This window comes from Columba livia, chromosome 2, assembly GCF_036013475.1.
Source record: "Columba livia isolate bColLiv1 breed racing homer chromosome 2, bColLiv1.pat.W.v2, whole genome shotgun sequence".
NCBI lineage: Eukaryota > Metazoa > Chordata > Aves > Columbiformes > Columbidae > Columba > Columba livia.
Window position 1 is genome coordinate 50,585,975 of NC_088603.1, and position 27,212 is coordinate 50,613,186.

The 27,212-nt window shown below is 40.8% G+C and overlaps 1 protein-coding gene across 1 annotated transcript; it reads right to left on the reverse strand.

Annotated features, from left to right (window-relative positions):
- Positions 1–1,220: 1,220 nt before the first annotated feature.
- On the reverse strand, positions 1,221–26,743 carry MATCAP2 (microtubule associated tyrosine carboxypeptidase 2). The gene is made up of 7 exons (XM_065051827.1): positions 26,578–26,743; positions 19,848–20,515; positions 13,209–13,352; positions 10,915–11,047; positions 9,489–9,794; positions 8,891–8,988; positions 1,221–4,429 (listed from the first exon to the last, which is right to left on the reverse strand). The coding sequence occupies exons 1-7, from the start codon at positions 26,600–26,602 to the stop codon at positions 4,268–4,270; spliced, it is 1,536 nt and encodes a 511-aa protein (XP_064907899.1). The 5' UTR covers positions 26,603–26,743; the 3' UTR covers positions 1,221–4,267.
- Between the last annotated feature and the right edge of the window lie 469 nt (positions 26,744–27,212).

Below are 27,212 nucleotides of genomic sequence, written 5' to 3' on the forward strand. Positions count from 1 at the left end.
ATCTAATATAGACTTTCAGTTGTGAAAAGTCCATAATTACATTAGATAAAATTGATCAGTGAAGCCAAAATGGATTCTCCCCTCTATATATTAAAGACACATAATCTCATTTTTAACTGCATATTGAAAAGAACTCAAGTCCTTCATTTGGTGCTAATGTACTATGAAAATTATTAAGAGACTTTTAAATGAGCACTTCCTTTAAAAAAAATTTGGTCAGGCAGTTTCCTTTTGCCTTTATTTCTTGGCTTGGACAGTGTCTCTCCCAACTTCCAGCCTGATTCTGTGCATGGTCAGGCTTCCAGCCTGGTTTCTAGTGTAAATGATTTCCAGCTTTCCCTCCTTGCCACGCGGGCAGGAGCATCACTGAGACCCTTGGTCCTTGAGTTGCTCCTGAACCTGCTTGCAGGGCATCCAGCTTCACAAACCTGGCACTTGAGTGCAGGGGCGAGGATTTTGGAGTTGCAGTAATCCTGCAGATCACCTGTAACAAATGTGACATTTATTCAGCACTGAAATATACCTCCCCAGCAAAGCTTGAGCATTGTGTTTCATGATGCTGACACTGTAGAAGGGGTATCTGGGATGCAATGCGTGAGGGAGAACAGTGGTGATTTGGGAGCTTGCAGAGGGGAGAAATTTCAGGCAGAGTCTTCCAAACTAGCTAGCAAAAGAGGTGGAATGCAAGGCAATAATTAGCTGTCTTGCAAGGCACATTAGCTAATGACTTTTAAAGTATTTCTATAAAAAAGAACCCACAGACCTTAAATGTTATCCTTACTTACACATGAGGCAGCTGAACCATAAGAAGATGAGAGGACTCCCTGGAGATAAGCAAGCACATTTTATAATATGAGAGGAGACCAGGAGCCCTGAAATGAAGCAGCAGGGGAGAGGGAGGTGGATCACAGTGTTAAAGCATAACATTTGGAGTTGCCTTTTCCTGCACGGATGTTGCTGAGAAATGCATCGCAGCCAAGTGGCTCCAATGCTGCTGCAGACCATATCATAGAAAAAGGACAGAGCAGAGTGAGCTGTACCCAATCTAAGACTTCAACAGCCCCTTCATAACTTCAACCCCAAGTGATGTTTTTCAAAACTGTGTCAGAAAACCATCGCTTCCATGCACAGCTTGGGATGTGCGACTAGCTGCAGGGGCAATGCCATCGAGAGTAACTCTCACACACAGCCATGATATAAGACTTCAGTACTCCCATCTCTGTCATTCTTTCATTTATCTTTATTTGTGAAAGTTGTATAAAACACCTTTTAAAATTGGTCTGGTGAAATGGGGAGGCTTTTCCAATGTTGATCAGGTTTCTGTATAGGAATAAAACCGAAGTAGCAACATGTGGATACACAGCAAATGAACTGAGCCAGACTGCTCGGAAAGGCTGTCATCACATCACTGACATCCTGAAACGGTGTGACATGAGCTCATGTGCACTGCTGTCTATACGCTTCATTACAGAACTTCAGTATCATGACTTAGTAACCAGCCTCTTCACTGTGGAAAAATTGAGGAAAATCTACAAAAGCTACACTTCAAAATTTTAAACACTTTTACAAAGGAGGAATGACAAATCTGATGCCGAAAACAGAAGCTGACATCTTTATATATGGCTACAGTATTACTTTGATATGGACCACTTCCAGACTCGAACCTTGCACAATAAAAATCTATTTCTAGAGCAGAAACAGAACAGAAAAGAAGTTAAATGGCACCCACTGCTTTGGAGAAAATGTCACAGTTCTCAGGGTAAAGCAAAAATCCCTGTAGTAGTGTTTAGGGCTACAAAGTGGTAAAAGAGTCAACTGGCTGATGGACAAAGGGCTGTAGGAACTGTATTTTGTGGCAAAGCAGGGTGACTAGCACTGTCTCCTGGTTTCAAGGACACATTATGTACATACACTTAGATTATAAGACATTACTACTGGGGGGGGGGGGGAGGGAAAAGCACTTTGCTTATGTAGAAGTCACTGGGGGAAGGCAAGTATCTCTCCTGTAAAGGGGGCAAAAAAATAAGTTCAAAATTGTCCCTTTCAGAAAGGACTGGCCCTTTCACATACCCTGGGTCAGCAAAGTGAGCCAGATTATTTCATGGTGTAGCTCGAATCATCTCCGCCTGATCTACTCCAAAACCAGCTTTTGACTGCAATCTTTGACTTGACCTCAGCCGTGTGTGGCTTTCTTGCTGCTTCTGGCAAAGCAACCGAAGCCTGGAGCATGTGGGTGCGTGACTGCAAATGATTCCTGTCAGGCTGCTGCAACACCACGTCTGCACAGTGCAGCTCTAAAAGTTGGGCAGCCAAAGTCACCAGTGACCAAACTAGACAGCCTGAGGGGGGGAGGGAGATAAAAATTACTTTTATTTTAGCATGCAGAGGCTGAAAGGCTTTCAGCTCATGTAGAATTTTGACAATACAAAATTAAGGCTGCTGTGAGCAGTTCTTGGTCCCTGCCTTGAAAGTAACCGAATTTAGTAAATTTATGCTTGTTGAGTGCATTTTCTTTTTTGAAGCAGTCAGCCAGCCACTGCAAATGCACCTGCACTCCTATGTAAAAAGAAGCTGCTTTCATGGGATTATTCAAAAACCTTCTGACCAACTTAGAGCTTTTTCCTCACAGATTTTCCTATAGATCATAAAACGCATCCTCAAGGCTTTGCTGCAATGGCTGATAATGTCCTGGGTGGGAGAGTTATTCCATCAGTTTCATTAAAGAACAGGATAAGCAGGGAGGGGATACCAGAGCTCAGGTTCCTTGCAAATGTGGTGTGGAGGAAACCTTGGCTCCATCTACTTTCCGTATTCAATACTGGGCCTCTTACTAGTGGGTCAAGGCAGAAGGGGAAGAAACAGCTGAAGCCCTTTCTGAGGCTCTTGCTTGCTCCTGCCCAGACTCTTCTACCATAGCTGCTTTCCAGGAGTTTGGAGAAGCCCTGGTAAAATGCTGTCTACTAAAAAAACAAAAACAAACCCTTTGTCAGAATACTTAATATGTGCAAAACTCAATTTGCCTTGATAATTCCATAATACTCTGATATCAGAAAATGTAGTTTATGTAGGAAGCCCTCCTGCGTCATGTAAGCTGTTCCTCATGTGACTAGCCATGGTTCACAGTGAGGTGCCTTCTCTTCTTGGTTCTGGATATAGCACCGGCAGTTAAAATAGAGGTAAGGTTGCTTCAGAGTGTTGCAGCACTTCTGGTGGAACACAGGAATAGGGCACTTGTGTTTCTAGGTTTCCCCCCATTCACATCTTGTTTCTTCAACACGCTCTGCAAGCTCAAGCTTGCTGTAGCATGGAGGTGCTGCTTCAAAAAGTGACTTGACCCCCTGCAGGCTCAGGTGACCCACAGAAGAAGTTGGTGCTGCTTGCTGTGCTGAGTCATGCCCCTGTGTTCCTGAATTTATTTAAAATATGTCAGTCATGAAAGCGCAGTTCTGTCCGATCCTTCTTCCAAAACACTGCCGTGTTGAACTTCCTTGACATGCTATGCTTGCCCTCAAAGGAGAAAGACCCTGCCCAGAATTCAGCTTCCTGAAATGTATGCTATGCAGATAAAGATGTGGAACAGTGTAACTTTTTTAGGGGATAATTAGGATAACTTTGCTACCTCCTTACAGTCATTAAAACAGCAAAACCTAACTTTAAAAAAAAAAGAAGCTACAGATCCCAGTAAAAAAACAAACAAACAAATCTTTTTATAGCATTACAGATATTTGATCCTATGGCGCACAGACCTGCTTCAGTGCACAGTGTTTTATAGATTTTCCTTTCTCATTGCAATGATGACCAAATGGGAAAGAGTTATACAGATAGTGATGTAGCAAAATCTACAGCAGTTCTACTGCTACAAACTGTGAAAACTATGACTGAAGACAGGGCTAAAACAAGTGAACTAAGGGGGAATTTCTGCTCTTTCTCCTTTCCTCCGTCTCTAAACCTGCATGGGAAAAGGCGGCATCTTACAAAAGACAGTGTCAAGCACTATACCTAGCATATAAAACAGAGTAGATGATTGGACAGATCACTGCAAAGGAATTCCTAAGCCAAATTTTTAAAAATGCACAAACTCTTTAAAAAAGAATCAGTATACAATCACAATACAAAAGGAACATAAAGGGACTTTTTTTTTAATTCCACAAATTCCAGCCACCCTTCCCTCCAGCCCCACCCCTCATAAGTTCATTTTTGTAAGATCTGGGAAGTCCAGTTTTACATCCTCAGTTGCAAAGAATAAGTGAATGGTGGGCTAATACTGTTAATTTATGAGATCCTGGAGCTCCTCATCAGTCAGCTCATTGACTTCCATGATCTTTTCCAAGTGCTCCATATACCGGGCATGGTCTTGCAGAAAGTGTGGTACCCTCATGTTCTCAATCACAGCTAATCCTTTCAGGCGGTCCACATCCTCATAGGAGATCTGCAAGGAAGGACATGGGTTAATTTTGCACTATAGCCCTGTTACTTCTCTGCTGTGGATCTAAATTCTGTTTTGTAGATGAGAAAAAAATTCAGTGCCAGGGGTATTTAACAGCTTGTGAGAATCCTTTGAAACCATGAGGATGCTTTAGTGGAAGATGCAAAAAAAAAAAATATGTAATTTTAGCAAATGCCTCCATACTTCCTGCTTTTGATTCAATCACTGAACAGACTTGTAGGAACCTGAATGAGAATGACCTACAGCAGCTGCAGGAGTAGATGGAAAGGATGGAGCACATGTGAGTCTTGGAGTCTCTTCTCAAAGAGATGGAAAGATTAACATAAGAACGGAAAAAACACTGTGCCAAAGACTGAAGAACTAGAAAGGGAGTGCAGGACAGGCCTGGCACAGGAAGCAGGCAGGCTCCAGCTTTGGGAAAGGCTTGGCGCCAGCTGACCTGACCTCTGATGTTTTCGTTTTCACTAGCAAATGTGCTTATGCAAAGTTACATTAAAATGCACCTCTTCTAGTAACTAACTACAGCACGGGCAACCCATAAGCATCCCAATTTTATTTTTTCCCATTCAGTAGCAGGGTGGATATTGGATTTGCCTCTGGGCATCAGAGCTGTCTGGGTATATGTGTGACACTCTCAAACTTTTTCAAGCCACTACAGGCCCTACATTTTTTTTTTTTCTAATGAAAGCTGAGGTTTATCTCCATAGTCTTGTGATTCTGCAAGCTAGGACCTCAAGTCTTGATCTCATGGTACCTCAAGGTGCTGTGAATCCAGCATCCAGAAAGGATGGATGCTTTGGTTGTTCAATAGCTACAGAAGCTGCATTGCAAGCACAGAACAGGACTCCGTGGGCAGCTCTCCAGTGTGATGAAATGTATGTGGTTGCTGCTTTGTCTACAAGCTGCGTGTTCTGGGCACCCTACAGACAGCAGCATATGTGCTGGCAAAACCCACCAGCCTGGCTGTGCTTATGAACTGGCACATCCTATTTCCTCGCAGCAGGTCTGTGCCAGGTGGTTTGGGAGCAGAGCCTGCTCCTTCCAACCTTGTGACCCCACGTTTCTTCTAAGAAGCTGAGCACTGTGCGGTCAGGGCTCCTTGGAAACAACCTGCCCTCTTAGCAGGTGATGGTTGCTATTTGGAAAAGATTATTGTGAGCGTGAATGATCCACTGATTTGTAAGGGGCATGGAAGGGCTCTCTGGGAAGACGGGACGGTGTAAGCCAGATTGCTAAACTTGATCCCTACAGGTGGTCAGACATGGGGTGCATAACTCACTGGTGATAATGGCAACAAAGTCTGTAAAGAGAATGAATTTCCCCTGAGTACACATGTCCTTTTATAGCTGCAATGACAAGATGCATCCTGATTAAAAAAAAAAAACACGAACGTACACCCACGGTCAAGCTTACTCAAGTTATTAAGATACTGCTGTTTGAAGATGGTGTGGCATTACACCCAATTAATGTATGTAGAAGTAGATACAGAGGAGCTATACAAAATCATACCATCTCCTCTCAGCCTGGAGTCACAGCACCAGATGAGATTAAATACTGACCTTCGCTCCTGTCCCAGCTTGAAATTCCACCTCTTTTCCTCCCAAACAAAGGAAAGAAAAAGTGACCTTTTCCCTCTCCTATTTATGTTACTGTTGCAACCAAGAAACAAGTATCTGTGATCTGAGGTATAGTTTGAATGAGATGCATTTCCCCAGTCCTTGCAATTGCTAAAAAATTACAAAAGTTGATATCCTGAGGAAGATCAAAAACATAACCTCATCCTACTGTGTCAACAGGTTGTCTTCCTTAGCACATATAATTAAAATCAATGTACAAGGTAAAAAAGACTGAGGTTAAAATGGGCTTACTTAGGGTCTTTGTAATGTGTTCACATTCTTGGGAAACACAACAGTAGGTGACATTCTGCTGCTTTCGCATCTTAAAACTCCAGTACTTAGGCTATTATACTGAAGTGCACCGAATATCTGCATTCTATTTCTCTTATTTAATATTAGCTGCACGCTATTACTACATGAACATTTTGCAGTACTTCCCATATTCAGTTCTTTGCTGAAAAGTTTTAAATCTGCTCCTTCTAAAAAGCAGCTTTTCTCAGGCTTTGAGCTCTTTCCTTAGTCACTTCTAGGTATGTTGAACAGTTTGTGTTCTGTTTCCACGCACCGCTCTCTTCTACACTGTAAGTGACGTCAGAAGCATTAGGAAGGCACGGCTGCCTCCATCAGCCAGATCTCTAGCACTCAGATGAGAACAGAAGACACAGAAACTTCAGCATGGCTCTGTCTTAAATACTTTCACATGAGAAAGCAGTGTTCCTGTTTTATGACTGTGTTAAGTGCCTATTCAAGCACAGAAGGAATTTGTTGTCAAGAATAGAGTTGACTGCTTTCGTTTCCTATTACGTTCATACCTTTATTGTATTTCCAATGAAAATATGCCCAAGGTAGGCATGCTGAGAACGATGAGCTCACTTGTTACAACACAGATAATCTTCAAAATGTAATTTTTCCCACTAAATGCTGGGCTTCCATATGTTTAAGTCCTGTGCTTTTTCTTCTAACCTGGAAGACATGCCAGCTGAGCTTAATACTCCAGTTGGAACAACCTGATGTTTCTGTTCCACCCTAAACAAACAAATAAATCACCCTTTAGATTGGTGATAAACTCATATTAACCAAAGGCTAGATCTCAGTGCAAGTTTCAAATTTCTCTATGCTCACAGAACTTGTTTTTCCTGAGAATATATGGAGATACTGGAACGGGTCCAGTGAAGGGTCACTAAGATGATTAAGGCACTCAGTCCTGTGAGGAAAGGCTGAGAGAGCTGGAACTGTTCAGCCTGGAGAAAAGGAGGTTCAGGGGGATCTTACCAGTGCCTATGAACACCTGATGGGAAGGAATGACGAAGGAGTCAGGCTCTTCTCGGCAGCACCCACTGACAGGGCAAGAGGCAATGGGCACCAGTTGAAATGCACAAAATTCCATCTGAACACAAACCACTTTTTTACAGGGAGGGTGGTAAAACAATGGCACAGGCTGCACAGAGAGGTTGTGGAGTCTCCAACAGTGGAGATATTCACAGCCCAGCTGGGCATGGTCCTGAGCAACCTGCTCTAGCTGGCCCTACTTAAGCATGGGGGTTGGATTAGATCTTGAGACGTTCCTGCAGACATCAGCCGATCTGTGATGCTGAGACCGGGCACTGTTCTGACACACAATTTCCAGCTTGATTGCAGAAGACGTGTGCAGCAGCCATTCAGAGTAGATTTTAAGATCCCTTGATTTTAGATGTTGTAAAGTCAAGCAGTTATATATTACTATACTGCTAAAATTAAATTGCTTGTAGAACCTTAATGTCAATGCTTTGCCATATGGATCACAGTGAAATCTGTAATTATGTGAGGAATGCCTTATGATGTTTTTGAAGTGGCTTGACAATCCTGCAGACTCCCTGAAGAGAGGAAGAGATAAAGCAGTGCAGGAACAGCATGTGTTCGGTAGTTTAGCAGGCAGAGGCTGTGTGGAGTTAAACAGGCTTAAAGCAAAAGGAAGTTTCAGAGAATAAAGTTGCAGAGACTTATTTGACAGTGTGATTTTATTTTCAGAGCTTCCTAACTTGGTTCATTTACCTAAACAGGATGTTACCCAATATGGATGTTTCTGACACTAAAGGCAAAACTTCTTAAATGTGGACCTAAACCCTCTATCACAATATACCACTTCCCTTTATCACCCACTGATGGCCAAGTAGGCAGAAATGTCAATATACCGGCTCTAAATGCAAGCATAACAACATCAATTTGAATCCTGCTTTATGAACTGTGAAAACCTAGCAATCCAAGGATTTGGTTGAGGAAGTGTGACAAAGTTTCTGCACTTCTTAGTATGATTTTGAGAACAAATAAGCAATGACGGTTAGAAAGGACATAAAATACGTTCTGTGAATGTAGAAATACTACGTAGTCTGGGGAAGAAAAATACCAACTGAATTTTTAAAAACATCAGAGGTGCCATCAGTGCGAGAAATTTGAGATTAAAAACTCTTTGTGGTGGAAGGGGTTGTTAGCATCAAATGGTTAATTGTGGTTTTTACTGGGACCATGACCTTATGTAGCACCTGTCCCACTTGCCCAAGGCAGTCCATTGTACTGCAAGTCAGGTAGTAGTACCCTGTAAAGGGTGGAAAGGAAAGTCTGAGAAATATGACCATAAAATCTCAATCTGATAAGTGAGGAATGAGGAAAAGCTGGTAGAAATTTTTAGGACCTCAAAATATTTCTAACTTGCACTGTGTAATACAGGGTGTTATACAGAACAGAGATCTTTAAATCAAAGTAAAACAGGACACATTGACTCACAGCTCTTTACAGGCAGGGTTGCTGAAATGATAAAACTGTATCCTTTGGTAAGAATGAGTTCACTCACCTTTCCAAGGGCTGTCAGAAGATGGAAATCAATGGACTCCCTGTATCTCAGGATTCGGAGGATTCCATCCAAGTATACCTGATCCTTGTTGAAACAGCCTAATAGGAATCAAGATGCATTGCACTTTATCAGGGTTTGTACAAGGCATATTCTCAGAAGCCATTATGAGCAGAACAATAGATATTTATAACCCAGACTTTGAAAACATTCTCAAAAACTAACCAGAAGGCTAAACGCACTAGCCAGAGAAAGAAATCAGAGAGAAGATGGTGTCTGTGAATATCCACAGCAACATTACATCTCTTGTAATAAGCATGAAAAGAGGTGAAACTATGAGTATGAATTTCTTCAGTTTTGAAATTTACATTCCCACTTCCAACAAAAAAATGCATTACTGATTCAGTTTCAAAGTCTCATGGATTTGCATTTTCTGCTTGTTTTCAATAGCAGAAATCCTGCTTGCCTCATTTCAGAAAGTGCAGAGCCCCACTTCACCCTTTTGCAAAGGTTTTACTGTGTGACAGGATAAAGGAGCCCTGTGAATGTTCTGAAAACCTCCCTGAAGTACAAAAATAGAGACAAGAAACAGGGAACCCACCTGGTTGTGATGTGTCAGTCCACCCTCTCTTGGCTCGTACGCAGTAATCCCACCTAGTATTGGGGTCTTTGACAAATTTCCCCACGTCCTGGAAGAGCTGGCTGAAGGACATTTGGCTAGCCTGATACACTGTGTAGTAGAGCAGGGCAGCTCTCCATAGAAAAGGGTCTTTGCGGAATAGGACGCTGTGAATGCTCGCCAGCCCCTCTTCTGTAGGGTTGATTGGTTTTAACCCATGTTTTCTGCGTCCGTTCCGGTTGCACCAAGGCTGGCTGTTGTTGTTAAAACCCCTAAAATAATGAGTTCCTGAAAATAAAGGAATATAGGACTTAGAACAGTAGCATCAAATGATTAAAAAATCAATTATAACATATGGAAGGAGATGCCCATTTCAGAACTCTGAACTGTTATGACTAGGCACTGGGAAAAGTGCCAACTTTAGCCTTGTCTACAAGAGAGAATTTTTTCAGAAGTGGATACACGATGCAATTATTCACCTGCTGACTACGAGTGGGACTCCCAAAAGTGCTTGAGGAATAAAAATGTCAGCAGTACTTGAATTCCCAAATCTGTGGAAAGGAATTTGCAGAAGTGTCTTACATGCTGATTGCCTCTAGCACAGGTTAGGCATTGTAGTGAATGGAGGGAAGGAGAATCAAAGTACGGGGGCAGAAATGTTGCATCTTGAAGGTGATTAAACAGCCGTACTGCAGCCTTGGAAGAGGCTGTGAACCCTCACAACGTGAGTAACGGTGGTTCAAGGCAACTGCAGGGCTTATTCTTCAGTTGAAATTCAGGCAGCAGCCAAGTTTATCCAGTTTTGATGTACTTAATTAAAACAGATTCACTGAAAAGTTTGTAGAAATTTTCCACAGGCCTGGGTCAACCTTGTGTAACGCAAAATCAATGCAATCTTACACCAGTTAAGAGCTCACTGGGTAAATTCTTCATCCCTAAAGCATGCCTACATTCGCAAGCAATGAAGCAGATTTGAAAAGTGAAATGGCTGGAGCTGAACGGTCACACTATTTTTGCTTCCCTTTTTTTTTCACTCTAGACTACCTCTAAATTGCTCTCATGAGCAAAATGTCCCTGAGCGGTGACAGCACAGAAGGTATGCCCTAGAGAATGACATCTGGGCTCGCATCATCTTCATCTGCTCCAAGGTTCCTTTGGTGTATGAACCTTAGTGCAGTAAGTGGGCCTAAAATGCTAATGTAAGTGAACCCTAGGAATCCTCAAGTGGATTATTTTCCTTTTACTTCATGCCAGAGTGATAAATAGGTTTCTCCTTCCCTTTAGCACACCTACAGCACAGGTTCTTTAGACAGGCACATTTCCTCCTTCTCTATATGTACATCACAAAATAAGTAAGAACACATGCAAGTACTCCCCTTTGCCTGAAGAACTGATGTCACGCTCATACCGATTTCATGTCTCAGCATCCCTTCCAGCCAGTGCTCTCGTGCAGTGGAGATATTGATAGTGAGAGTGGGGCGGCCATTCACCACTGTCATTGAGGCTCGAGACAACAGGTCCTCCGTGAGATGTACCACAATCTGAAGATGAGAGAGTTTGGGTAGCAAAGAGCGCTCTTCTCACTCCTGTTCCTGCTTTTTTTTCCATTGGCTCTTCCATTATTTAACTTCTCTTTGGTCCCATACCCTTTACAATTCCTCCTTGCTACCAGTCATCACCTATGAGAGACAGTTCTGACCCCTCCGAGCTACCCTAATCCCCTGTGCTGGTGACAAAACCTTGGACTTCAGTGGGACTCAGCATCAGGGTTAAGATAGACAGACAGGAGCCTGCAAAATTTTAAATGGTAACACTGACTGGATTTGGGGGGATGGGTAGCAATCATATGCAGAGTAAATTAGACAAAATTCCACTTTTTGAACTGTGTCTAATTATCTTGGTACTACTGAGAAATGAAAAATATTAGATAAGCACACATAAATGGACTAGGTATCTATGCACTTTAATGTCTGAAACCTTTTCAGTTGCAATTATAAAGCCACAAGAATGAGAGAAGGAAGCACTATGTACTTCGTTTCCTGACACATGATGCAGACTTGAAATATTATTAAAATACCAGTATTATTTTGTTTTATACAGGATAGTAGTTCTTTTTTTCCTGTTTTCTCTTGGAAAATTGGTAATCAAAACAAAAACTTCCAGAGAAGGTAATTAATGCATATTGATATATTTTGGTTTTTGAGTTTCAAAAGACTTCTCAAACAAATAACTGGGAGGGAGATGGGAAACTCTCTTTGTTGAAAACTAAGCACCTTTCCCTCTTCATATAATGCCTAAAGAAACAGCATTGCTCAGAAGAGTACAAGGGAGGGAACCTACAAGAGAGAGCATTTTTTTAATACCAAATTTAACAAAAAGGACCCAGGGATCAAAGTCATTAACATGATACTTCCCTGTATTCAAAACCCACCATTCAGCTTCAAGTTCAACAGCAAGTAATCAGTCCCATAAAACTCATATTTAAGATGCAAAAAAGACAGGTAAATCCCAAAGCATTTAGATTTAAGGCATGGGCACCACTTAGTTTTATTACATCTCTTCAACTGGAAAGAAGTAGTTTCATAATATTTAAGATCATACTAAGAATGCTGTATTAACCTTATTTTTGTAGAAAAAGCAAAGCATTTAAAGCATTTCATTAAGAAGGACATGGGATAATTGATAAAGGTGTAGGATCCTGCTTACATGAATACAAACCAAGACAAAAATGAATGCAAAGGAAAATAAAAGCACAGCAAAGACCAAAAATGTTGGGGTTTTGGGTTTTTTTAATCTGCTTGCTCTAACCTGTAGTTTTATAACCCACTTTTAGGAATACAGGTAAAGTCTAGTATCAGCGTCAAATTATAGTCTCCTAAAAAGTGTGATGTGTTTAATCTTTTATCCTAATAATATTAAGTTTACTAATTAAGCCTGGTTTCTGGGAAACTAATTTTTGTCTCTTGATCTCTGATTCCAGATTCCTCTTGCTCACTGCCAGTAACCTCATCCAAGTCTTGGGCTGTGTCAGCTGGTGTTTTCATTTGAAATAATTCTCTTTTTATATATTCGATTTCAACTGACTATATAACTCAATCATATTGGACTTTTAAAATCCTACATATAGGAAATAAGTTTTTTGCACAAGGCTCTAAAAATTAGATGGTTAAAGTCAGGAAAAAAACAGCACTCAAACCAGCTCAACAAGCCACCTTCTCTCAGACATTTTTATTCACTTATGTCACTTTCATTTGTGTTGCTTCTTATAAATCAATCCCTTGCACTGGTGCTTATTTTTCTTGGCCTTCTCTTAACTCTTTCCTTTGGTGTAAATAATTTGATACAAGAGAACGGATGGCAGAACTGGTGAATAAATGGAAATGTGCTAGTTCTCAAGTAGCTGAAAAAAGGAGGGAAGGAAGGGTGTCATTCCTGGGTACTCCCAAAAGTGGCAAATTTAAGAGCAGTTATATAGGAATCAGGAAACAGGCTGAGAGACGGCTGAAGCATTCACAAGGAATTTGCATCATTTCAATTGTTCAAAAATGAGACTGGGCACGGCCATGAGAAAAATATGATGTAAGGAATGTTTTGGTAATTATGGAGGAAAGGCCTCAAAAATGGTCTCCCCCCAGGTCCATCCATGTGTAACTTCTAAGATCTACATGCAACGTCTCTTTCCTGATGCAGTGTATGACTTACCTCACCAAGACAGCCTTCTTTCACCATATACTTCCTGACATGATTCCAGATGCGACTTTTGGTCAGCAAGCTGCCTCCAGTGGCCTGCTCAAATTTTTCGTAGCTTCCATATTTCTGCAGTGTCCGCTCCATAATGTTAATGGACTATAAAATACAAAAGCATAGCAAATATGAATGCAGTAAGAGCTCTGCGTCAGACTGGCACGTGTATTCTTTCACTCTTAGTGTTGCTCTCCCTTTTTTCAATCTTCCTTTTTTAACTCATTGGGAGTCACTATCAAACTGTAGTCATTAGATACAGGCTGACACACTCTGTAACCAATTTATACCGTCTTCAGACATACATTAATGCCAAAGTACTGAAAAAAAAAGATTCTGATTAACTCATTCTGGACCCACATCCATCAGCATGACAAAGATGATTATCAATCTAGCAAAATAACACCCATTTTCTCTTTAATTTTGGGAATTTTTTACAACTGCCTTGTAAATCAGACATAACAGGTCACAAGGACATTTGCAGTTTAAGCTGCCAGCATGGTTTTTTTTATGGTTTTCCACAGAATTTTGCAAAGATCAACCATTACTGTCATCTTGCGTCATTTCTTGGTATTTTCTGATTTAGGAATGCTGAACCATCACTACGCAGATGTGTAACTATAATTTTAATGACAATATTTCTACCAAAAATGTCTCCTTACAATGAAATCCTCTGTGCTATGAGTGTACTGTGTTTCAGAAAGGAGGAGAGAGAACAGGAACTTTATTTATACAACTTTCATTTAAATCTCTCATTTAAATCACAATACTTCTTCATTATCCCCCAAAATGAAGAAGGCATGTTTCATGAGACAAATAAAGTGGTATCAACAACTGTCTTGCGTATTGCTGCTAGAAGAAATCCCCGTGGGTGGAGAGCAGATCATGATGCTTATAACGTGACCTGAACTCTGCATGTTGAAGATGTTACTGGTGGGATGTGAAATGCTCATCCCCAGTAATCTACTTCCCCACATGTCATTTCACACCCTTCAAAGAACATGTGGCATAGAATAACTTGTCCAGCTACAGGAAATGGCTTTTTTCATAGATATGATAACGGAAGCTACAAATAATCTCATATAGAGAAAAAAATACTACTGATATTGCCTTTAAAATGAAGGTTCTTGCTAAAAAAATGCTACTAATGATGAAGGTGGAAATCTTGCAAATTGAATCTCTTTTTATGTTGTACACTTATATCCATGCATGAAACTGAAAACATGGTTGTTGTTTCCAGCTATGAAATTCTGACATTGTCAGATTGGCTTATTATCCACAAAAATAGGATTAATTTTGTATCTCTCACTGCTACTAACAATCCTGTTTTTCAAGTTGCAACTAAAATACTCTCAGTAACTGCTATGGAAAGCCATAAATGCTAGCTAGATATAATCTCAAAGTTCTGTAGCTCTTCGATGAGAGAAATATCACTTATCTGAACACCAGCGAAATACTGCATCTAATGTTTAGTATTTATTTGTCCATATTATATTATACTTATTATTAAATAAGAAGGGCCTCCTGGTCAGATCTGAATTTATTTTTCAGGAATTAAGAAAGCAGCACAGGGATAATTTTGGGGGGGTTATTTTCAGATAGCAGGCACTGACTATAACATGGAGCCCTTCATTTGGGGCTCTGCACCTGTCTCTGAGGTGAGATGACTCAAAGTTGGGCGTTGCAAGGACTTTCTGGGAAAAGGGGAAAATCCAGACCAGCATGCCAGCTCTTGCCTGTTCCAGCATCCAACTGTGAGCTTATTTTCCTGCCTCTGGGCCAACAGAAAGCAAGGTACTGATATTGCCACAGCACCCAAGGCCAAAGTGTAAACTCTTCAACAACAGGTAAAAAAAATGGAAGAAGGACTATGTGGCTGTACCAGGTTTCTAGGTAGGAGTAACTCCTATTGTTTTCATTATTATCTAAAAGATCTGGTTTAATCCCTCTTATTGCTACCGAAGTATGTCAAAAGAAGCAGCAGTCCTAAGACAAGTCCCCCTGAGCAGCAAACCCCGTTGATGTTCAAGAAAGTAATGACACAGAAACACTAACAAGAGCAAGACAAGGCTCTGCCTAATTGACAGATTCGGGGGGTGGGGGGTGCTTCTTTAAACAAATTATTCGCAGCCAAGTATGTCTCTGCATTCCAAGTCACCCACGTGCAGCAACACAGCTTAGTTACTTGAGAGTTATTGTAGATATACGTGCTGGTAAGACATGCTCACGAATTATTTAAGGCACACCAAGTTAGAAAATGGGTTCAGCGACCTCAGAGTCAGCCCGCTGAGTTTGGTCAGCTCATCCTACGTTCAGAAGCAATTCTGCTATAAAAGGTTTGCAGTCTGTTGAGATTTGTGAGAAAGCCAAGGGTTGCAGGCACCCTGGCTTTCCTCCCTGCGGAGCTTATTTGCTGAGGGGAAAATCTTCCCAGCTGCATCCTTAGGTAATAACAAACTGTACCAGATGGAACTTGTTAGTCTAATCAGCAGCCAGAAAATAGTGGCTGCCCTTCTTTCTGGGGTAAAGTGAAATGGAAAAAGGTAAGAGTGGGGTTTTGAGGTTAGTCTGTTCAGGCTGTAGTGTTTTGGGGCTTATTCATGGCATTGCATTCTTCTTATCTGTACGATAAAGAGTGTGTTTTAGTGATTTAGAACTGGCAGAAATATTTTTAATGAAAAACTTTTCAAATACTTTGCATGGAATTAAAAATGAATACTTATTTGTTTTTTGTATGAGACTGTCGTGATATAAGCCCATGGTCCTACTGTGGCATCACTAGAAGCGATCTACAGTCTGTTCTAGTGGAAGAGGAAGTTTGTGTAGGACCCTGAGAACTTATGCTACTTGGATAGCTTGATATGCTTTGTGTTATATATTAGTGTACTTTATCTGTGGATCTCAGCGTAGGAGGGAATTTGTTACTAGTGAAGAATGAGTTGTCTTGCAATTAAGTGATTTTATAGCCAGTGATACATCATTGAATCTTCAACATGCCTAAGCTGTGATATCACCTGGACACTGCAAGGGGTTACTCCATGTCAAATGCCTTGTTGTTTTGCCTTCCAGTCCCAACTAACTATTTTTCCAACATCTGATAAATTTACTAATTGCAGACTACTTGTATTAATAACTTAAGAGGTGTGTAATACAAACAACAACATGGCAGAACTGATTTATTTATTACCTTAATGCTGCTATATTTTTATGAGTACAAGGGAAGATGTATAACTCCTTCATAGGAGATAATTCAACAAAATGATGATTTAAAAAAAAAAAAAAAAATATATATATATATATATATTTTCTGCCTGCACATACAATTAAAAGAAACGGGTGTTAACACACAGGTTACTTGAAGCTGCAACTTCCTTGCTGACTTTGGTTCAGCAAATTGCAACTGTTAAGTCACCTGCTCTGCAAACACTGGGGACTATTACTTCTAGCTCAGTATTGCCACCTCTAGCATCTGTGCAAAAATAACAAACACTTTAAGTGTTAAGAAAACTTAACAACGAAGGACAAGAAGGTTGAGCCAGAAGGAGTGCCAGTAAGAAAACTTTCATAGCACTTAAAGCACACAGTTGCTGCACTGACCTTGAAACACAGCAATAAGATAATTAATTTTTGTAATATTTGATATGTCAATCAATGTGAAAAGCTGCAAGTCTGCATACTATTTTTTATTCTCAAGTTCTCTTCCCTAAAGACACAGATTGTGTGACTCATGAAAGAATCTTATCGTGAAGAGAATGAGACGAAGTAGAAAGAGAGAAACAAAGAAACAGAACAAAGCAGCAGAAGACAGAGATTAGAAATATTTTTTCGAATATATTAATGATTCAAAAGTGTTTGTCTGTGAAAAGTCAATCAATAAAACTGTTATCTGTGCTCAAGGTCTAAAATCTTTGATCTGACTAGAGGCCTGGGGGTGAAGTGGGTGCTCACAAGCCTGTGCATTCCCCATTGCAGCACTGCTGTGTTAACGGCTTGCAAATCTATAGTTTTCTTTGCCTTTACAAAATAAAATAAATAAATGGGGCAGGGTGTGATTCGTTTTCCAGATGTGTTGCAGCAATGCTATATTAACCAATTTCACAGATATGCACAAAAGTAGCATGGGCAATAAAACACCATCTGTTTTAATGTCCTAGGAGGCTGTGCACAGCTCTGGATAAAAATATTTTTGAAATTATTAAAAATCCTTTAAAATTTTCAGCTCATTTCACTGAAGTATCCTAAAAGCCCCCTGTAAAGCTGGTGAGTTCTGTCAGTAAAAAGCTGGGTTTGCAGAGATGTTAGTCATAGAAGAGCAAGCAAGTGTAAGTTGCTGTAAGCACCTTTTACAGAATAAAATAAGAATAGTTCAGTTTCTGTTCACAGAAACAAAGCTTCCTAAAATAATTACAGCAACAAATTAAAGCCAAAAATGTTTCAATAAACAAAATGTAATTTATCCTTATTGCAGGAAGAAGGATGACTACATGCAGTTGTGTTTTTACTGCAGACACAAAACTTGACACTGTGAGTACTTTTTTTGCAACTGAAGTAATCTCCCCTGAACTTAACATTTCCTATAAGATACTGATGTGTTTCTTCTGATAAGTAAAACCTGCATTAGAAAAAAAAAGATAGCACTGAGGAAGAGCAAGTGCTCATCCAATATTTGCTGATTGAAACAGTGATTAATGCTGCTTTTCCTGGATAGTAAATTTGCATGAAATGAAATTCAAATTTGCATGGAGATGAAAATTTTTGAAGCTAGTTATAGATTAAAAAAAGAGAGAGTGCCACCTGCTGGGCTTGGAGCTGTGTTAAAGCTGCCCTTTCTCTTTTAATATGAAGTGCAAGATATTCTTGTTTGGTATTTTTAGTAGCTGAAGTTTGAAGAAATGCTTTTCTGGCTAAGAACTTCTGTAACTTAAACTAAATGTTATGAGGCGATTTACATCCTCCTTGCTAAGTTTCAGAAATATCATACTTCACTGAATATTAAATCCTCCACTGCTCTTTATAAAGTTGCCTTTCTTTTTCCATGTTTTATATGTAAAGGGAAAAAGCTAAAGTTACAAATCAGAATAATATTGAGAAATCATTCATTTTTAAAATGTTGATTATTTAGGTGTGTGTGGGGTTTTAATTAAAAGAAGAATAAATCAATGACAAGCCCGCTCCACAAAATCATCATGCAAAAATAATTTTTAAGGCTTTTCTACCTCATACTGAAAGGGACAATTTGTATTCAGTTCAGTTTGGCAAGTTAGTTATTGTTGTTTTGTTGTAATCTCTGATTAATGCTGCTTATATTGCCATAAAAATGCAAGGAAAACTTGCTAAAAAGCTCTAGTGAAAGAGTGGTTTTATTTGGTGTCAGTATGATTTAGTTGGTTGTTTAGAAGTATGGAACCTGATTTTAAGAATAGAACAGCTGTTCTCATAAAAAAAAAAAAAAAAAACAATTTCTTAATGAAAATCCAGCTAGTGAGTTTTTAAAATATACAGATCTTTTTAATGTGAAAACGCAGACCAAGCCTTACAATACAATGACTTAACAGGTAGTAACACCTTTGTGTGCACTAGGATTTAAAAAAAAAAAAAAGATTAAAAATTAAAGTCAGACTATTCAGAAGTCAAGCATCAGTTATTAGAATCCATGGTACTTCAATTCTTATATCCCTTTCGCAAGAAATTTTGGGGGGTTTCATATCACAAAGAAGTGAAACTCATGGAACAGCAGAATCTCTTTCCAGGTCACTTATCACTCGAAATGTAAGATTCTCTATTTAGGAAAGCTTGTCAGACTTAATAAGGTTTTTCTAAGCCACTTTTAAAACAGCAAGAGTGGGAAGATGACTGATTCTGTTATACAGACAAGCACTGTTTTTGTCACTTAAGTCGAAGTTGAAAGAAAGGTTATTGTTGTTGTTTTTGGGGGGTTTTGTAATTCAAAGACAGGTAGGACACCAGGGTAGTTACACAAAATGGGAAAATCTGTGCCTATGTTACCAGTGGGGCTGCGTATTATGGTGGTGGTGGTGTCTTTTAAATTTTACCTCTCTGTGGAATGGAATTTGTCTGCTGCTTGATTGAGCCTAATGTATATGCAAATATCCTTTCAAATTTGATTAAAACAAGGAACATCAACATATGCTTATCTAATAATCATGACCTCAAATAATCGCTACCTCTCCAAAAGCCTGCGTCACCAAAAGGATTGGCAGGATTTTTACACTGCTTTTTTTCCTCTATTATCTATTTTCTAAACATATTTAGACGTTGTATGTTTCCTGTATTCAACTCTGCTTCATTGCCTAAAAAGCTTTCTTGCCTCAAATTATGTTTCATGTAAACCCCTTTGTAATGAACCGTGCCTTTATCCTATATAGAACCCTGTAAATATTAGGAAGGCTTTAATTTTTACTCAAGACGATCTTCTTTCAGTTCCACTCTTTTATTCTTACCATTGATGCATTTCTCAAACAGCAGGGCAGGATGATAAGCAGGAACAATTTTCACTTGCTACAAACAAAGCCAAATAGCACCTTGACAAGCATAGGAAACAACAATCAGTGGAAAAGGAGAGGACAAAAGTAACAATACCTGCTTAAGAAATCTGTCATCTGCATGGCTGTGCTTAGCTAACACATTTGGCAAAGCTGGGTTTGCGTATTCAAACTGAGGATCGTATGTGAAATCCGACTGGAAGAATTTCATCTTCTCTTTCTCCACATTGGAAGGCTTGATTGCAGTCAGTAAACAGAGTTTTTGGCCAGAGATCTCCCCCTCTTTTCCATGACTTTTTGAGGACTGGGATTGCTTTGGCTTTGCTAGGTTAAAATGCCTCTTAGCTCTACTTCTGGGTCGCGGTGATCCCGCAACTGAAATACCGTTTGTAAACTTTGTGCTGGTGGACACTGGGCTGGTGAGGATGACGGGCGGCTGCCCGTTCGTGCAGTACCAGCCACTGCTGAGCAAGGGCAGCGGGACTTTGATTTTGCGGTGCTCGTTGCTTCGCGAGGTGGCAGAACACTTGGCAGTTTTTCTGTGTTTCTTGTGGTGAGCAGCTGACTGCTTTTGAGCGTGGTGTTTCTTCTCCTCTTTGCTCTGCAGAAGGACATTGTAGCTGCTGGTTCCTGTGGTGAAAATGTCCTTAAGGATCCCAGAAGGTGGGTGCTGGAGGCTGTTTTCGTTATTAATGTTCAGCTTATGTTCTTCTGGGCTCAGGACTGTTTTCTTAGAAAGCTCTGTTTTAGGCCAGTGAAGTTTTTCTGCATTGATGGGAAAAAAAAAAAAATAAAGAAAAAAAGCTGAGGACAAATTTGGTTTTCACACAGCAACACTAATCTTAAGAACTCAAAATTGTAACATAAATGAAACACAGAACCTAACTGCAGTCCCATCAAGTTATTCCTGACTTCTAGACATACAGAAGAATTGTGTGCCTATATCACTTTTGAACAATTAGACTTGTAAGATCCAGCTAAACAAGTATTTTAGGCTTGCAACTCCTGGCACAGGTGTACTGTTTGAACCTAACTTGTTTAAAACAAGGCTCTGTGCGGGACTTTTTGCATGTTTACTGTCACACTAACAAGTTTTTAGTTTTGAGCAATATCTGATTGATCCTTATCATGCAAGGCTTTCTCTATGGATTAAGAAAAACCCTTAAAAAAATAGGAAACCATACAGCAGGAGTATATGAGCAGTATTTACAGTGAAGTCCCACAGGGATCTGTGCTGTGATATAAGCAGTCTGGCATGGTCTCATCTGCAAAATCTGATTCACACAATTTACTCTGAGAAAGGATGAGAACATCGGAATGGGCCCACTACTGTGAACAATTTATACCGCCATACAAATAGTAGTTAAGTTTAAAAGACTTTAGTTTCACGTACTCCTTAACACAGACTGTGAGCTGTATTTAAAGAGGAAAAGAGAGATTGGCTAGTTACAAACACACCCCAAAGAAACCTTAGATAACACTGTCGTTTAATCTATTCAAAGTTGTTCTACAGTAGCAGCTGGATTTGAGAAAACATTTTAAAAGAAACACTGCAAACTAAACTAAATGCAAGAAGCAAATAAGTTTCCTTTAGTGAATGAGCCCTCCTTTTTTGCTCTGACCCCTGGCATAGCCTGCAGGGGAGATGGGTCTCTGGTGCAGAGCAGCTGCACAGAAAAGTCACTGAGGACTAAAAATGTATTTAATGTTTATGCTGGCTTGTTAGAGAGAAGTGACCTCTCTTCATTGGTTCTAACCATCCCCTTTTCTCACCAACCAGCTCATCCTTGAACATTAGGTGAGCCAAAAGTCAGGGCACAAATAAATCCTGCCGCGGAGAAAAGCTTCTTCCTTCTGCACCTAAAATGAAAGGATTCATAGCGCGCAGGAGATGTGACCAGAGCTTGATTAAAGCCAGCAAAAAGGATTTGAGCTTCAGCACACAGTTATACATAGCTAAGCTGTAATTATTTTACATATAGTAATTATACTCTGAGTGGAACATTAGCAAAAGATCATTAAATGCCTCCAAGGCCGGGGGTGGTGGAAAAGATAGTAGTTTAATTTCAGCTTTATTTTCACAGTAAAATTAGGTTTTCCTCCCAACATAGGCACCATGACCTTGTATTTCATGCTATTGGACCTCTGTCAGCTCCATGACAGTCTGTGTTCCTCGATTCTCCTGAAGATGCTGTTCTAAAAAAAACCAACAACAGCAAACAAAACCACCACAAAACCCCAAAAAACACTAAACCAAAACAACAGGGGTCCTATTTGCATCAACATATGATGGGAAATCTGCAGCCTGAGAGTTTCCTCCACTGGAAAGAGAGAGAGATAGAAGCATTAGATTATTCTCTTCCACTAAAGCATGCGTATCTTATGCAAGCTTGGTTTTGTTTCACGGTAAGTTTGCGCATCTTCTTTTGATGTTTGGTGCAGGAACGTGCTCCTTGCCATTCCTGTTCAAACTGTGTCCGACCATTCTCATCACACAGGTGACAACCTGCCTACCTGGCTTACCTTGCTTTACCATGAGCTGTAGTGGTGAGGAACCACAGTTCCCATCACAAGGAAAACAACATCAAATATGCAGCCAGAATACTGTGCAGGAGGCATTCATTTCTATGTGTACCTATCTACAAACAACAGCTACAAAATGAGGCATTTTTTTGGACAGCAGAATAAGATGACAGCTTGTGCATCTTTCTTGGCAAGTATTTAAGACTGACTTCAGGCTCGTACCAAGTATTACACTATGAGATTCTTACTTTTAAGGATAAATGAAAAGCAAGGTCTCCAGAATGTCTGAATACAGAAATACTACATTTCTGAACATGTCACTTTGCTCGTGTAGACAAAATTGAATTCGGAAATTGAAGAGCTGCTTCTTAAAATACAGATGAGAGATGATAACGTAATGAGGTGGTAACACTTCACTTTCTATGTGAATCAATTCTCAAAAGTCACAACGAGCAAAGCAGCCTCAAATTGCTACTACACAGGGAATCATTTGAATTAATACAACACGTGTTTAAAAGAAGTGATAAATAGAAAAAAAAAAAAAAAGGCCAGAAACAGAATTCAAAGAAACAACTAAAAATGACCTTAAAAAACCCCTCCAAGCTCTTGCGTTGATCCAACACCAAAAACTCATGACAGACTTCCAGAGCTAAGTAGTACAGTTGGCCAGCTATACATGCATTTATATCTAGATAATTTCTGAACATCACAAGTCAGAATTCTCCTGCAAGTGTTACAAATGGTGGTCGAGTGCTGAACACGTACTGGCAGGTTTAGTATGCAAATAGTTTGTGTCAAAAATAGTTGTCCTCAAATCTGTAGTTACTATATATGTGCAATCTCATAGCAAAGTGATTTTTTTTTTCAGCTGCCAATCTAATGTGGCTCTCTTTCATTTTCTTCCGACCAATGGAGGATACTCTTTGATGCATATTTGTGCTGAAAACCTAGAATCAATAGATAATCCAGCAGATTTGAAAGATTATATTAGGTAACTACTTTTCACAAAAGTCATTTAACTACCATTCTAAAGTTTGTTTTTTATTGGTCCTGTGAACATCATTCTTTTACAAACTAAACTAGAAAATAAAACCCGAGATATCAAGATCATGCCACAAAACACCAAATTTTAAAGTTCTTTCTCCAGTACATTTGTTTAATCTGTAACGTCCATTTCAAACTCACATCTGTAAGTAAGACAGCATCAACCAAAATAAAAATACACTGTCTTCTAGGAAACTCAACTTACTAAACTATATCCAAGAGTTTCCTAGGTTTAGCAATGTTTGGTCATTGAAAAAGGGGTCTAGTATTCTGAATGTAAAACCAATTCATTGCACAGCCTGTGTTCTGAAAATGTACTTCAGTGTTTCAAAAAGTACTGAGATATCACACTGCTATAAAGTAGCCAGTCAGAGAATGGATTTTCAACATCCATCAATTATACAGACTGGCTAGCAGTGATTTCCAGCTTTTAACCTCTGAATACCTTAGGACAGATGTCAACAGATTACTTCTAAAAGGTCTAGTAAAGGCAAATTGAAAAATCACCACACTATGGCATAACTCTATCCCACATATCATATAGGGGTTTTTTTTAATCTCATTCATGTGTTACATGTGTTCCGAGATGTAAAAATTTGAATTTACTGACTTTATGCATTTCAGTTTCTGCAACAGCAAGCAGTCAAAGAACACGCGCCCAAGGCTCCAGTTACCTTTGAGAACCTCCCTAATAATGTGCAATCTAAATACACAAGTTCTCTTCATTGATTGCGCTTCCAAACACTCGGTCACAAAGCCTCAAAAAGCTAAGAAAAACCCCAAAACCAACCAAACAACAAAAAAACAAACAAACACAAAAAACAACCCCACTGAAACAAACCACAACAAAACTAGTGTTTCCCATCATGTTTACTTCCAGTTATTGGTATTTTATTCCTCTCTGCAACAGCACAGTAATAAAAATATAGGTCCTAGAGACACTGGTGAATTACTAAATGAAACAATCTGCCATGTTTGGAGTGGAAAGTGGTGATGTAGAAAGGAGGAGAGGGCAAGAGCTGCTTGTCTCCATTTTGGCATCAGTAATGTACCAAAGGACAGGATTTTCCTCCTGTTGGGTGGAAATTTAGTCTGATTGTCTTGGGCTGGAGTAGAGCTCTGCTCCTCTTTGGTGCAGCTCTGTAGCCATTGCCACTTAAAAGAATTCTGTTGGTAATTGTAAACCTAAAAATATATAAATCCTCTCCATTGTAAGTCAGTCTGCTCCTCTAACAAAGACAAGAGTGACTTGCAAAATACCTAATGAAGAAACTAGATTAGACTACTGACTTCACAGCTTTAGACATTCTGGAACCTGCACGAAAAGTTGGGTCTTTTTTTAACATGTATCTTGAGACTGTTGGATAAAGTGTCCTTTAGCTGAACATTGTTTGTTATATGTTAAAATGATGACGTAACCAATATGCAAATGTGGAACCAATTGACTCTTTAGGATTGCCCTGAGTAGCGATAAGATTTTGTAGATAATAGCTGTTACTTTTCTTTCTGGCATGCCAGATTTATCCCAGCATCCAGGCTTGCACAACTCCGTAATCTGTGCTAAATTTGGCTTATTGCACACAGAATAGACCCTGGTTTTGAGACAACAGCTGTGTTTGGTTTCTGCTACCCCAGAGGTGGGTTAGTAGGACAGCCAGCTGTGTCCATATGATGTCGGGAACTTTGACATTTACCTAAGATCTTTTTCCCCCCCAAATTATCCACCTATTTGCTTTCCTCCTGCAACAGCATATCTGTCTTTAATTCTGAGCTCCAAAACCAAGGGCAAGATTCAACTATGAGCCAGCTTGTATGTCTGATTCATTAACTGCCAATGTTTGTAAATAACTCTGAAATATCTACCATTTACAGGACTCATTGGTGTGATTTTAGACTGTAGGTTTTGTCTTTAAAATTGCAATGATATTGAAAAATGTACTCTTTCTGCCTTAAAAAGTACAAACTGACATGTGAGCAGTTTCCTGCATGTGTGTTTCTACACTGAAATATGACCTTACGTAATTTACTCCAAATTCAGATTCTTCAAATTAAATTATATAGCACAGTAATAATCAATAATAGTGAAGACTTGGCCCTAATGAAATCTAGTAACAAACACCTGTTCATTTAATAGACTCAGGATATAATCACAAAACTGATTTATTGACAGACCCGCACAGGATGAAACTTCCATCCAAGGAGATCTCTAGGTTGCTCTACTGCAGCACGGGTGTGTTCAGGAATGTCTGATGGAGGGGGATGGACCCCAAACAACTATATCTCTTTTTAAGATATATTAATCCTTTAAGATTACAGTTACCGTTGCACATCTCTAGGGATGCTCCGCCTGATTCCATGAACATTATTTCTGCTCCCATTAACAGAAGTAACACCGCACTTATATCCACACACAGATGGAGCAGAATATAAATTACACGGAGAAAGAGTAACTGCAAGAAATCTTAGTTATGATTGTAACAGTATTGTATGATGGGACCCTAAGATCTCTTCTAGACTCCCCCTGTAACAAAATAACATTGTCTTAAAGCAGCTGAAGAAGTGACGCATGAAATTACATCAAATTTAAACAAGGAAAACATCCGAGTGAAATACTTGTTATGCAGCAGCAACTGTATTGCAGATTTTCCTACATGCCACATACTCAGCACTCAAGGTGGAAGTTTTTGATACCGCATAAAACCATTCCACGTTATGGTTACTCAGTCATAGCACAGGTTTTTACATACGTGTATTATAAAGATTTGTGAAGTTCTCTGAAAATACGGCAAAGAGGAGAGCTTCAGGGTGAAAGACACGGATGCCATCAGCAGTATTTTTATCAGCATTTTGGTTTGCGTCTCCTGCCCCTCGCCCCGCGGACGGACGGGCAGGTGTCGCGCCCGCCCCGGTGTCACCGGACGGGGACACGGTGTCCGTGTTCACCGACGGGACCCCCGCGTCGCCGTCTGTCAGGTCCGGTAGGTGCGCAGCACCGTCCCCTCGTCCCACTGAGCAGGTGCGCTCAGAGAAACCCCTCGGGTGATTTGTTTCCCGCGCGGGAGCAGCTGTGGGCGCCGGGGGGACCGCGGGCGCTGCGGGAAGCGCCGGAGGGGACCGCGGCCCCACCTTGCGCCTCCTCCTGCCGCCGCCAGCCCCTGGCCGAGCCGGGAACGCCCCAGCAGCCCCGGAGGGGCAGCCGCGGCCCGGCCCTGCGTGAGGCTGCCGCCCCGGGAGCGGCTGGGGCTGGGAACGGTACTCACCGGTGACGCGGATGGACTCCAGCATGGTGCTCTGTCCCGCCGGCTCCCGCTGCGCGGCGGGCTCGGCCGGGGCGGGCGGCGGGCTCCCGCCCCCTGGGCGGGGAGGGAGGCAGCGAACCGCGCCGGGCGCGGCGCGGGCTATGGCGGCCTCGACACCTCAGCGAAGCCGGCCCGGCCCGGCCCCGCCGCGGCCGAGGGAGCCCGGCGCTGGCCCCAGCCCGGCAGGCAGGAGCCGGGCGAGCGGAACACCCGCTCTGACCTGCGGACTACAAGTCCCGGCAGGCCTTGCGCCGCCCAAGCGCTGGCCGGGCAGGGCGTGCGGGCCGCGCTGCATTCTGGGAGTTGTAGTACAGCGGCGGCCCGGCTGGCGTCCTGGCATGGCCCCGGGCGGGGCGGGCACCGAGCTGCACCCAAAAATACCGCCGAAAGAGCCCGCTTTATCACAGCGGCACGGCTTGGCGTGAGGTGCCAGCAACATCGACGGGTTTTCAGCATCATCCTTTGCAGCAGCCTAGCAGGCATAACTTGCACTAAATACAGCGACTGCATTGCAGTACATTGGTGATTATCAATTATCGTCACTGCTGTAATTGATAATAATTTGTATAACTGATAATTATCTGCTGGGCCTAAGG